The sequence below is a fragment of the Camelus bactrianus genome, chromosome 35 (genome assembly GCF_048773025.1).
Source record: "Camelus bactrianus isolate YW-2024 breed Bactrian camel chromosome 35, ASM4877302v1, whole genome shotgun sequence".
In the NCBI taxonomy this organism is placed as follows: Eukaryota; Metazoa; Chordata; class Mammalia; order Artiodactyla; family Camelidae; genus Camelus; species Camelus bactrianus.
The window spans coordinates 14289978-14303583 of NC_133573.1; the positions used below are offsets into that span (position 1 = coordinate 14289978).

Consider the following 13606-nt stretch of genomic DNA (forward strand, 5'->3'; position numbering starts at 1 on the left):
GCACCAGTAAAAATGATTGGCCGAGGCACAAATAGTTTCTAATTACAGTATCATCGCAAAAGTAGTATTTCTCACTTCTCCTTTGAATCGGAAAGTGTCAGGGTTTTGTTTTTTTTTTTTTTTTTTTTTTTAAAGTCCCGGAGCACATTCTACTTTGTGGAGGACCAGACACCTGAGAATCTGGGGCAAACAAATTCCAGGCAGAGGAGACAGCTAGAGACAGCAGAGTGGATCTGGGGTAATCTGCACGGCTACCGAAGGATGCTGGGTGCAGATGCATGGGGGGAAGGGAGGGCACCCCCAGCCCCAGGAGAGAGCCCTAAAAAGCAGGGAGGTCTGGGACATGTCAGGAGCAGGCAGAATAAACCGGCTGGGAAGGGGGGTTGGAGGAGGCAGGAGTGTGAGCTCGGGGGAGGGCTCTTGGGACAGCTCTCTGGCTGGACAAGTCACCCAGTGACCTCCACATCCTTTCCATCTGCCCCTGCTGCCTCCACCACCCAGCTTAGAAGAGGCTAGCACTCCCACATGGGGCAAAGTAGCTGGTGAGGCAGGCAGAGGGCTTGACTCTCCTCAGTTCCTCCCAGGGTCATTTTGTGCCACTGTTTTCTGACCCTCAAATCAGGACCATTGTCCATCAAGTCACTTACACTATAGGACAGGCTCTATGGGGTTGTGTGGTCCTGCTCTCAACAGCCTGGGTTTGAATTCAGTAGGTCAGACTCCAAGACACCGCTCAATATCCTCCCCAATAAGTGTATTCATTAAAATAAGTTCTTTTTCACTTCCTGTCTTTGCAGGGTCTGCTCACAGCTCTAACACTGACTTTGAAAGCGGAACCATTCTCTCCACCCTTAACGTGTCCTCCTCGCCAGTTTGGATGAGCTGGCTGAATGTAGCTCAACACTGCCACCCAGCGTCAGCAGCGGGATGGCCCGGTCCTGGTGCAGCTTCAAACACCTTCCTTCCCCCGACTGCAAAGGAAGATGTTTATTGTAAGACTTTCAAGTTAGCTTGTAGAGAATTATTCTAAGAGCCCACTTACACAGAGAAACGCCAGAGCATCTCTGCTTTGACCCCTATATGGAAATTTCTCTAATTTTTCTTAACTTCCAAAGTCCATCAAATTGTACCTGCTTTTGTGATAACAGTCTTACTGGTTATGTAAGGGAACATTCTCTTTCTTTCTTTCTTTCTTCCTTCCTTCTTTCCTTCCTTCCTTCCCTTCTTTTCTTTTCTTTTCTTTTCTTTTCTTTTCTTTTCTTTTCTTTTCTTTCTTTCTTTCTTTCTTTCTTTCTTTCTTTCTTTCTTTCTTTCTTTCTTTCTTTCTTTCTTTCTTTCTTTCTCTTTCCTTCCTTCTTTCTTTCTTTCTCTCTTTCTTTCTCTCTTTCTTTCTAAAACTTTCTTATTCATAGGAGAGGCACACTGAAGTATGAAGGGGTAAGTGCCACAATGTCTACAACTGACTTTCAAACGGCTCATGGGAAAGTGAGGGGGCGTGGGAATATGAGAGTTAATGACTGACTCCAGATGGGTGGTGCACAGACATTCACTGGACAGTTCTTTTAATGTTTAGTACATTTGATAGTTTTCAAAATCAGAAGTCACAAGCATCCCCGGGTGTTTGAGGAGAGAGGACAAGCATGGTCCCAAGGTCGAAATCCAGACTCAGGAATGTGGACCAGGTGTGCCCTCACGTGGGACTTCTAGGGGCCTGTGTGTTTCTTGTGGGCAAATCGATCCTGTGGGACTGGATCCCAGCCAACAACCTCAGAAGTAGCCCTGAACCTCCTTGGAGATAAGTAACTTTCCCCTGCTTGATAAGTTCAGAGGCTCCAACCAAACAAAACACAGCACTCAACAGAAGATGATTGACATGGTCAACACGAGTGTTATTTGGAAGCAGAGAGGATGTGGTCCCCTGATGCGTGGCTGGAGGGACAGCGCAGCTGGTTTGCAGCAGAGGAACCAGTTTTTCCAGCTTTACTGAGAAGCGATCGGCAGACATGACTGCGTGAGTTTAAGGCACACAACGTGATGTGATATGTTGCATTGATGATGTACTGCAAAATGATCATCAGACTAAGATTAATTAACATATTCATCATCTCACGTGATTAAATTTTTTGTAGTTAGAACGTTTTCTTAGCAACTTTAAAGTCTAAACTATCATTCGCTTTAGTCACCGGGCTGCACATTAGATCCCAGGATTCATTCATCTTGTAACTGGAAGTTTGTACCCTTGGATCAACATCTCCCCGTTTCTCCCACCCGCCAGCCCCTGGCAGCCACCAATCTACTGTTTCTATGAGTTCAGCTTTTTTATTTTTTATTTTTTAACTTTTTTTATTGATTTATAATCATATTACAATATTATGTCAAATTCCAGTGTTCAGCACAATTTTTCAGTCATACATGGACATATACACACTCATTGTCACATTTTTTTCTCTGTGAGCTACCATAACTTTTTGTGTATATTTCCCTGTGCTATACAGTATAATCTTGTTTATCTATTCTACAATTTTGAAATCCCAGTCTATCCCTTCTCACCTTCTGCCCCCCCTGGCAACCACAAGTCTGTATTCTCTGTCTATGAGTCTGTTTCTGTCCTGTATTTATGCTTTGTTTTTGTTTGTTTGTTTGTTTGTTTTTTAGATTCCACATATGAGCAATCTCATATGGTATTTTTCTTTCTCTTTCTGGCTTACTTCGCTTAGAATGACATTCTCCAGGAGCATCCATGTTGCTGCAAATGGCATTATGTTGTCAGTTTTTATGGCTGAGTAGTATTCCATTGTATAAATATACCACATCGTCTTTATCCAGTCACCTATTGATGGACATTTAGGCTGTTTCCATGTTTTGGCTATTGTAAATAGTACTGCTATGAACATTGGGGTGCAGGTGTCATCATGAAGTAGGGTTCCTTCTGGATACAAGCCCAGGAGTGGGATTCCTGTGTCATACGGTAAGTCTATTCCTAGTCTTTTGAGGAATCTCCACACTGTTTTCCATAGTGGCTGCACCAAACTGCATTCCCACCAGCAGTGTAGGAGGGTTCCCCTTTCTCCACAGCCTCTCCAGCATTTGTCATTTGTGGATTTTTGAGTGATGGCCATTCTGACTGGTGTGAGGTGATACCTCATTGTAGTTTTGATTTGCATTTCTCTGATAATTAGTGATATTGAGCATTTTTTCATGTGCCTTTTGATCATTTGTATGGCTTCCTTGGAGAACTGCTTGTTTAGGTCTTCTGCCCATTTTTGGATTGGGTTGTTTATTTTTTTCTTATTGAGTCATATGAGCTGCTTATATATTCTGGAGATCAAGCCTTTGTCAGTTTCATCTGCAAAAATTTTCTCCCATTCCGTAGGTTGTCTTTTTGTTTTACTTATGGTTTCCTTTGCTGTGCAGAAGCTTGTAAGTTTCATTAGGTCCCATTTGTTTATTCTTGCTTTTATTTCTACTAGGAGAAAAGTTTTGAAATGTATGTCAGATAATGTTTTGCCTATGTTTTCCTCTAGGAGGTTTATTGTATCTTGTCTTATGTTTAAGTCTTTGATCCATTTTGAGTTGATTTTTGTATATGGTGTAAGGGAGTGTTCTAGCTTCATTGTTTTACATGCTGCTGTCCAGTTTTCCCAACACCATTTGCTGAAGAGACTGTCTTTATTCCATTGTATATTCTTGCCTCCTTTGTCGAAGATTAGTTGACCAAAAGTTTGTGGGTTCATTTCTGGGCTCTCTATTCTGTTCCATTGGTCTATATGTCTGTTTTTGTACCAATACCATGCTGTCTTGATGACTGCAGCTCTCTAGTATTGTCTGAAGTCTGGGAGAGTTATTCCTCCAGCTCCTTTCTTTCTCTTCAGTAATGCTTTGGCAATTCTAGGTCTTTGATGGTTCCATATAAATTTTATTATGATTTGTTCTAGTTCTGTGAAATATGTCCTGGGTAATTTGATAGGGATTGCATTAAATCTGTAGATTGCCTTGGGCAGTGTGACCATTTTAACAATATTGATTCTTCCAATCCAAGAGCATGGGATATCTTTCCATTTTTTAAAGTCTTGTTTAATTTCCTTCATCAATGGTTTATAGTTTTCTGTGTATAATTCTTTCACCTCCTTGGTTAGATTTATTCCCAGATCATTCGCTTTAGTCACCAGGCTGCACATTAGATCCCAGGATTCATTCATCTTGTAACTTGAAGTTTGTACCCTTGGATCAACATCTCCCCGTTTCTCCCACCCGCCAGCCCCTGGCAACCACCAATCTACTGTTTCTACAAGTTCAGCTTTTCTAGATTCCACATATAAGTGATCTCATATGGTCTTTGTCTTTCTCTGTCTGACTAATTTCACTTAGCGTAACAGCCTCAAGATTCATTCACGTTGTCACAAGTGGCAAGATTTCCTTGTTTTTTATGGCTGGATAATATTCCACAATATACCACATTTTCCTTATCCATTCATCTATGGATGGACACTCAGGTTTATTCCACGTTTTGGCTGTTGTGAATAATGCTGCAGTGAATAGGGGAGTTCAGAGAGTAATCTTCAAAATAGTGACTTCCTTTCCTTCAGATATATTTCCACAACTGGGATTGCTGGGTCGTAGGGTAGTTCTAGTTTTAATTTTTTGAGGAATCTCCATCCTGTTTTCCATCATGGCTGCACCAATTTACATTCCCCTCCACAGCGGCAGAGTCCCTTTTTTGCACATCCTTGCCAAAACTTATCATCTGTCTTTTTGATGACAGTCATTCTAACAGGTGTGAGGTGATAGCTCACTGTGGTTTTTTTGATTTGCATTTCCCTGGTAATTAGTGACATTGAACACCTTTTCATGCACTTGTTAGTTATTTGCAGGTCTTCTTTGGAAAAATGTCTATTCAGGTCCTTTGCTCATTTAAAAAATTTTTTTTATTTATTTATTGTTTTTGTTTATTTGTTTGAGGGGGAAGTAATTAGGTTTCTTTTTTTTTTTTTTTTTTTTTTAACGGAGGTACTTGAGGTTGAACCCAGGACCTCATGCATGCTAGGCATGCTCTCTACCACTGAGCTCTACCCTCCCCACCGCTTTGCTCATTTTTTTATTGTATTTTTTCTCCCTGAGTTGTAGGCTCATACACTTTGTATATTAACTTCTTGTCAGATATGATTTGCAAATATTTTCTCCCATTCCACAGTTGTCTTTTCATTTTGTTTCCTTTGCTGTGCAGAAGCTTTTTAGTTCCATGTAGTTTCTTTCACTTGTTGATTTTTGCTTTGGTTGCCTGTGCTTTTGGTGTTATATCCAAAAAAAAATCATTGCCAAGACCAACGTCAAGGCGTTTTTCCTCTACATTTTCTTCTAGGAGTTTTATGGTTTCAGGTCTTACGTTTACATTTTAAATCTATTTCAAGTTCATTTTTGTGGGCGGGGTAAAAATAGGGGTCCAATTTCATTATTTTGCTTGTGAATATCCAGTTTTCCCAATACCATTTATTGAAGGCATCATTTATATCTTATTAATTTAATTGCCATAGGATGTTAAAATCTTTATTTCTATTTTAATTTCAAAGTAACAAAGTTTTTAATGTTTGCATATTAAATTTATAATTAGCTCTCACTGAATTTTTTCTTTAAGTTTTTTGTTTTCCAGATGCACATCACTGAAAATAATCAAAATTTGCCCGCCTCCTAACCCAAATTTACAGGTCACTTCTTTTCCTGTCTAGTTCCATTGGCCAGTATTTCCCTGTCAGTACTGAAGGTAACAGAGATGTCTTTTATTGTTGCTGACATAGTACGGGCCACGCCTGGTGTTTTGTCATTGAGCATGATGTGGTGCTGAACGTGATATGCTTTCCTGTTCTTTCCTCATGTCTCAGCTCAACGGTCATGTCTTAAGGGATCTAAACCCCTCACCTCCCTCCCTTGTGGGTCTCTAATTTATTACCTTGTTTTGTTTTCGTCATAGCAATTATTTCTGTATTGATTATGCATTTTGCGTCGAATTCTGAATTTTCTGTGCATTTACTTTTTCAAAATGTTTGTGATCGTTTTGCCTGCACTTCAACATGTGCTTCCCAGGAGCACTGACCTGCCTGGTATGTAGCACTTTCTATTTGACCCGCTTCCTGTTATCTCCCTGCTGGGGAAAAAAAAAAAAAAAAAAGAATGCGTTTCTATTTCCTCCCACCGCCTCACCACCTCCCGTCTCACTGCCTCGAGTGCCCCACAGCCCCCCGCTGGAGCCGCGTGGCTAAATTGCTTCCCTGCCGTCAGCAGTGCATCCCCGCCTTCTCCATTCATCTCTTGGTTGCATTTGGTCCATTACTGTTTTCTTCAAGGTCTCAGGCACTTGTGTGTTTGGGAGTGTCTACTGTCTTTGTATTTGAATGACTAAATATAACATTGGGTCACAATGCATTCTCTTAGACATTTTTTAGAACTTCAGAGACAGTGCAGTAAACTTTCATCAGGGAATGTTGCTAACTTGGCAGACTTTCTGGTTGCTTGTTCTGCTGGTGAGCTCAGAGGCCGTGCTGGTTATTTGCTGGTTAGCTCTCAGGTCAGTTTCCCCCTCACTTGGCGGCTCAGGGTGGCAGAGAACGTGCCAAGCTCTCCTGCCCTCCTGCTCCCGGGGACACTCTGCCCGTGTGCGCAGGCCTGGAAGTGGAGGTGGTGGGGCCTGCGTTTCTCCCTCTGCCTCAGTTGGCACCTTAATGGGTGGGTCGTCTTTTCCTTGGACCCAGCTCCCTGGAGGGAAGCTGCTCCCTGGAGGGAAGCTGCCCCTCTGTCTGTTCCCCAGACTCCCTGCCTGGCTGTTTTATCAGCCTGCCTGGCTTTACCCTCCACCAGTTTCAAATTCTCTCCTTTTGAGATACCTTGGGTGACTTCCACTTTCTGACTGGCCCCTAATTCAGGGCTGATTAGATGTACTAAATGACATCAAAATCTTCTATCTTCTTTTCTCCCCAGCCATCAACTTTTAAAGGTTATAGAACAGGTTTGTGCTTTTTTCATTGATGTTTGTGGAGGAATGTTTTGGTTCTTCAAATGCTCGGGTTTCATTAGGCACTGGGGGTTATTTCAGCTCTCTTACCCTGTAGCGCCACTGTCAGTATTTTACAGTGTCTCTGAAACACTTGTGCATGTGAAACAGGTAGAGATGCAGCCCGAGACCCTGCACTGGCATTTTAAAAATTAGAGCTTCTTCAACCATGGTAATTTTTCCTGCTTATCACTAACAGTTTGAGCTCATAAAGACGATAAAATGTCAAGGCATCCAAATGGAAAAAAAAGTGAAATTAAATGGCCTGTTGACTTGAAATTTCAGTGACTCTCTTCAAGTTCTCTTCTTTAATCACTAATTTTTTTAAAGAAAAATGAACACATTATGCTTAAATACTAAATTGGGCAATCCTCAGAGCAGATATTTAAAATGTAACTTCACTTGTTCATGCAAAACTATGTTGAGCACACACTAGGTGCTGGTTTTTCTAGGTGACAGGAAGCCACAATACACAAAAGAAACAAAAATTACTGTCCTTGCATTCTGCCCTTTTCATCCAAGGTAATAACCCTGGACTACCTAAACAGAGTAAGGACACTTGTGATCTTAACACACCCGCATAGACTGATCAAAGTGGGCAATTAGACAGAATGCATGTTAGAAAAGGAACAAGATGCCTGTTTATGAAGTACACACAGGAGCATCGAGTGCCTGTCCAATCTTCAGTCTTCCTACCTGGTCACAAAAGCAGGGAATTCTCACATCCCAGCCATTTTCCTTTCAGAATGGATGTGTATTAAGTTCTTTATCGCACGACACATCTTAGAACATGACATCTTTTCTGCCCACACTGGTCCTAAAGGTCAGAACGATCTGGTTGGATGTCAAGGCATCATCTGAACCAAAGATACAGGCCTACCAAAGCTTCCTACCTCATGAAACCAGGATCCAGACCCCAACCCCCACGCCTCCGCGTCACGCCCTGCAGAAACAGGGCCAGCTCCTGCTGCCATCACCCCAAGCTCATCCCATCAGTGTAGCATCTTGCTCCTCACTACTAACATATAGTCAGAGGAGGCTCTAATTACTACTGGTTGTTGATTAATCTTGCTTAGAGAGATCACATTTCATAACGTTACCAATGAAAATGTGTTTGGAGTTAGGTTTTGGAAACCAATAGTCAATTGCAACAATTTTTTAAGAAAAAAAGAAGAAAAAAAAGCTAGTTGCTGTTTCTTTCCTATCTTTCCAAGGGAAGACTAAAACCAAAACTTGGAAGAAAACACTTTCAGGAACCCTTGTAAATTGTCTTATATTCTGTCCACAGCCCTTTAACGTTCATAATTCATTAAACAAATACTTATGGAGTACTCACTACGTATCAGATACTGTTCTTGTGAAGAAAACTTGAGTACAGGAAAAGTGATGCTCTCATTTATGGGAGGTCACATTTATGGGAAAAGGCCTCTGAGAATGAATGGCCAGCAAGCTGGACAGTCTCTTGGAAGAGCTTTCCAGGCAGAGAAAACGCAAAAACCCCGAAAACGGACGGCATTGAGCAAGGGAGAAACCAGCGGACGAGATGAGACCGTGGTGATGTTCAGAGCCTTGAACGCACAAAGCCACGGCAGGAGCTCTGGGTTTTGTTCTGAGTGTGAAACCACTGAACAGGTTATGCATGTGCCATGTGGGGCGGGGGCAGGGGCAGATCAGAGCAGAAGCAAAGAGAAAGGTCAGAAGGCAGTGGCAGCACGGGGTTCGAGGACTGAAGGTGGGGCTGGAGCGGGAAACGTGGTGGTACAGAGCTCTCAGGCCCAAAACGTTGTGAAGGCAGAGCTCGGGGGTCTTGATAATGGATCAAACACAGGGTGTTACAGAAAAAATGGTTGGGGCTTGAGCGACTGGGGGAACCACGGCACCAGCTACTGAAAATGGGAGTGTGGGAGAAGAGGTCTCAAGCACGATCGGACTCCTCTTCTTCAGAGGACCTGCCGTGCTGAGGCAAGTTACACTAAGCCGTTGGGAGCTCAAGGAAGAGGTCAGGGCCGGAGGCAGTCCGGGTGAAACCGACCTCAGAGTGGGGTCCTCGAAGCCCAGGGCCTGACCAGCGAGCTGGGCAGGCTGCACTCTAGGGCGCTGCCAGCGGGCAGGGTCAGGAGGAAAGGGCACAGCAAATTAGAACAGGATCTCAGAATCCTGACTTTAAGCCAAATTTTTTCATTAAAATCACAATTAAGAAATTATGTGAAACATGACAGGATGCGACTGCTATTAAAATTTCTGGAGCAAAACCTGGCATTTTAAGTTTTCTTCCTCAAATGCAGAAAACTATGCACTCGTTCAAAACAGACTGTTCTGAAATAACTGCACAAAATAGACAAAAAGTATTTATTACTTTTTAGTGTCATTTGTACACTCCAGTACAAATACAAGAATATAACCATATTTACAGGTATTGAAAAGAAATCCGTATATTCAAACCCCACATCTAAATACAGTAGCTTTAAGTCCTGAACTACAACAGTTCTGGTTTGCAGTGAATTATTTCGCACCCTGTCTCCTCCCCTTTGAAATACTCCCTTGTAAGGTTGTGTTTAAACAGAACAGATTGTTTCTGAAATGGGTTAACAATTCTTTGCAAAGTTTTAAGCACCTCCTTTCTAATATTTTACAAGTGTGAAGCAGATATATAAAATTTCGAAGATAAAATCATTCATTTGGGCTATTAAAAGCAGCATGATGTCTTTAAAAAGAGCTGACCTATGGAGTTTTCAGTGTGCTTAACATCTGGAGTTATAGTCCAAGTTTTAAAATTAGAAGTTAGCCACACTAGTTAAACAGAAAACAAAGGGGAAAAAGGTAGCTGGCTCTGCAGGGTTAAGACTTCCTAACAGACCCACCTTCACAAAAAACTTCATCACAGTAAGAGTTTTTAAGGTTTGCATGTAACACTACTATTGTCCCTTCTAAAACACAGAAGTAAAAACCCTGAGGTTTCCTAGGGGCTTTTTATACTTCTGTTTTCAAACTATCTGAACCAAGGTGCCCACCAAAATGAGATAATGGCAACAGGACAACTAGACAAATAGTATTTTTGAATATTATGCCTATTTTGGCTACCTCAAGAAGGCTGGTAGCTGGACACCATGTCTGTACTAAAGTGCAGTATTTAAAATAATTCACTACAGAATAAGTGAATCAAATATTTTAAAAAATCATTTCACCAAATTTTTAATTTTGTTTAAAAATTCACCAGGAAATTTCAAATTAGGCATCTTCTATATTATATATGTATGTGAGCATTTAGGGATGTAGACATTTTTTAAAGTCAAAAGAATAAGGTGGTAGTCAATCAACAATTAGCAACTCAAATCATTTACCTTAAAATCACAAGTCCAGTTGCCATCTGATCAGGAGACTGCCCACTACATCAACAATTGCTCACTTCTTTCCAGAAAAGATACAGGACTACATTGACCAGCATTCCTAATGTAACACAGTTCTTCGCAGTTTCATTTACACGCGCTAATCAAGTCCAGCAAGTATCAACAATCTCACAGGTGTTAACATTTCATGACGATATAATTTATGACATTTGTCTTTTCTTACATTTTAGAAGTATCCTCAAGTTACAATATAAACCAGTTTCCAGTATGATTTTCATTCTTAATTACGCTGGAACATTTTTGTATTTTAGAAAATATCACCCACACTATCACTTACAGTTTATCTTTTTTAACTTATTGAAAACTTTGAGCGTTATCTTCTATATTTTAAATATGCTTAAAGCACAAGAGCAATTCTCAGAATGTTAGCATCCCAGGATGTGGTAACAACGTCAAACATCACAACATAAGCCCTTGGTGCTGGCAGTTCTGAAAGCACATGAATACATCTGCCTCCACAGGGAAAAAAAGGCTCTAAATTGGTAAGATTTTGAAATTACAAGATTTTTCTGCATAAAGAAACCCTTGTGATTTGACTTAATAAACTGGCAGTGTCATGCTAAGGCCATGTGATCAATATTTTAGCAAAGGGGAAAAAAAAAAAGCCAAGGTAATTTTATAGTAGCAATAGTTTCTTTTTTTATTTTAATATACTTTAGGAAACAATATACAAAGCTGAGCTTTCCCACCATTCCAGATAACAGCAGGTAGCTCCAATTACACAAATTGAGCGTTTTGTGATGGCTAAGAACAGCAGTCAGCACCAGACTTGAACAGTTAGCTACAACACAAACATCCTTCAAAATGAAATGTCATAATAGCAAGACAGGTAAACCAGGGTTTAACAAATGACAACCACTTGGGAAGTGACTTAATCATTCTTGTTGAATTTCGTACTTCATTAAATATTCTTATACACAATTTCCTGTTTATAGGTTTTAAACAAAACCTCCCTTAAGGAATTATTTCAATTAAGTATAAATGTTCAACAAGAATAGTTCTGATAAAGAAAACCCAGGTAGTTCAAATTCTAATATGCACTGACCAAAGGAAAAGAAAAATAACAATTTTTGTTTGTTTTAACATGTTTATTACAACAGATACAATTCACATCCGACTAGCTTTGTTTCCTCTTTCCCCTCCCACAACCATGTTCATTGGGCCATTTCCTTATATTTGAGCAATCCATGTACTTTCAGCACACATGCCCAGCAGTACTTTTAAGTCCATTCTTACAGGGTGCAAATGGATTTCAATAATTTATACAAACAAGTGGGTTATGCTCAATCACTGCAATTTTAAGCTACTGTACACAGGAATGGAAAGGTTATAGAAAAGTGCCATAGCAACAGTGCCTTCAGAAAGGAGGAAAAGAGGAGCCTTAAAAAATGGATAAAATCAGATCAAGGATTTCAGAGGGAAATGGAACACACGGGAAATGAAAAACATTTCTCTGCAAAACAAATGGAGAAGCACTGCTCTGATCATCAGGTGCAAGTGTGGGAACAGGTGTTTCATGATATTGTGTCCACTGCCCGTATGGTTCACAATCGTATCCTCAGACACAGATTGCCTGGCGCTTGCACTGAATTTTTGAAAATGCAAGATTTCTGAATGATAAATTAACCCCCCAAATTTTTTTTTTAAAAAAAGCTAATTTTGCAGACAGGTTTACATGTAAAAGGCTAGGTATTTAGCCACCTCAGCATTGATTAGTTTCGGATGTCTAAGCTCTGTTACACATGGCTTCCCATGGCTTCACTCTACAAAACATATTTACAACGTGAAGAATACATCTACAAGAAATCTACATTTCAAGGGTTTTACAAATCAACCTTGTATCTTTCCCCTGAATTGAATCTCACAAGACTCCCGTCCCCTTGTCATTTCTTTTGCCCAGCTTAACGGTCCAAAGTCTACTTAAATGCAGCTCAAAAATGTTAAGATTGGGCAATAGATTTACAGTTCCTGTACTCAACACCATGTGCAATTATTCACATCTTCACACCATGAAGGAATTCTGATTTTTTAGCTTTTCGAGTTCCTTAATTTGTTGTCTCAAAAATAGTATCCTGAAAAATAAAAGAGGGCATTAGAACCCATGTGGTCGTTACAAATGTTATGGAAAAACCAAACTTTTAACTATAAAAATCTCTTTACAAAGAAAATGAGTAACTACTCGTTAAGATGAAGTAAGTTGACTGGTTAGTCTACAGCCAAGACAAAATAACCACGGGAATACATAACATGTGTTACTATCAGGATGACAGAAGTCAGAGTGCTTCCCAGCTTTCTAACAACTCCCAGAAATCTCAGTGTAATGACTGACTTAAAATGTAGCTGGTGACTGTACCATCACACACGCGAAAGCAGCAGTTATTAAACAGGATAAGCTCACACTGCATGCTTTCTGGATCACAACACAGAATTAACTAGCCTAGAGCTAACTAGGTGCAAGAGGCCAGTCATTTCTGAAGAACAATTCTCAACACAAATAGGTTCAAAACAAACACAAACAAACAAAAAACAAAGCAGAATCAAAGTCAAATTGGCATGTGTGTTTAAAATAAATAAAACAAACCCCACAGCTAACTTCCTATATTCGATCCTCTCCTGTGACCTATGACATTTATTGCCCATACTGGTGAATGAGGCATAATCTTATAACAGCTTGACATTCGACTGCAGGTAGTCACATGTGACATGTGACTGTGGTGTGTGGGATACATGACTGTTTCAGTAAGTGGCAGTAAAGAACAGTGAAATTCCCTGAAAGTCAAACCATCTGTCTAGCAAGCCAAAATCAAGTTTGGTGTATGTTAGAACTACTTTCAGAGCAATCCTAGAGTAAAAAAAATATTCCCAGTTGATATTCAGAAAGTACCTCCAGGTATTTTAGCAGTTGAAAGGTTAGATGAAAACTCAGTTTTCCTAGTTTAATATAAAGCCCAACTTGGTATTTGCTAAATGTCTGTGGTTTCATAACTAGACATGAGATGTCACTATATGTCAATACAGGCAGGACGTGAAGCGCTGCCCTCCTGTCCCTGGGTCTGTGACAGGCACTATTTGTCACGATGCAGACGTCCCAGTCCAGTAGGACACTAGTAGGACCCTACATAAAGAAACAAGAGACAGAGCTTAGGCGGAAACAACT

At 40.5% G+C, this 13606-nt stretch overlaps 1 protein-coding gene across 7 annotated transcripts in view; it reads right to left on the reverse strand.

The window, feature by feature from the left end:
• Positions 1-9377: 9377 nt before the first annotated feature.
• WAC (WW domain containing adaptor with coiled-coil) overlaps positions 9378-13606 on the reverse strand; it is a 76080-nt gene continuing 71851 nt past the window's right edge. For all 7 annotated transcript variants that reach the window (XM_074358024.1, XM_074358022.1, XM_074358026.1 and 4 more), the window contains one exon: positions 9378-12521. In XM_074358024.1, coding sequence (XP_074214125.1) covers positions 12452-12521 — 70 coding nt within the window. In that variant the 3' untranslated portion in view covers positions 9378-12451. The remainder of the gene's footprint in view (positions 12522-13606) is intronic.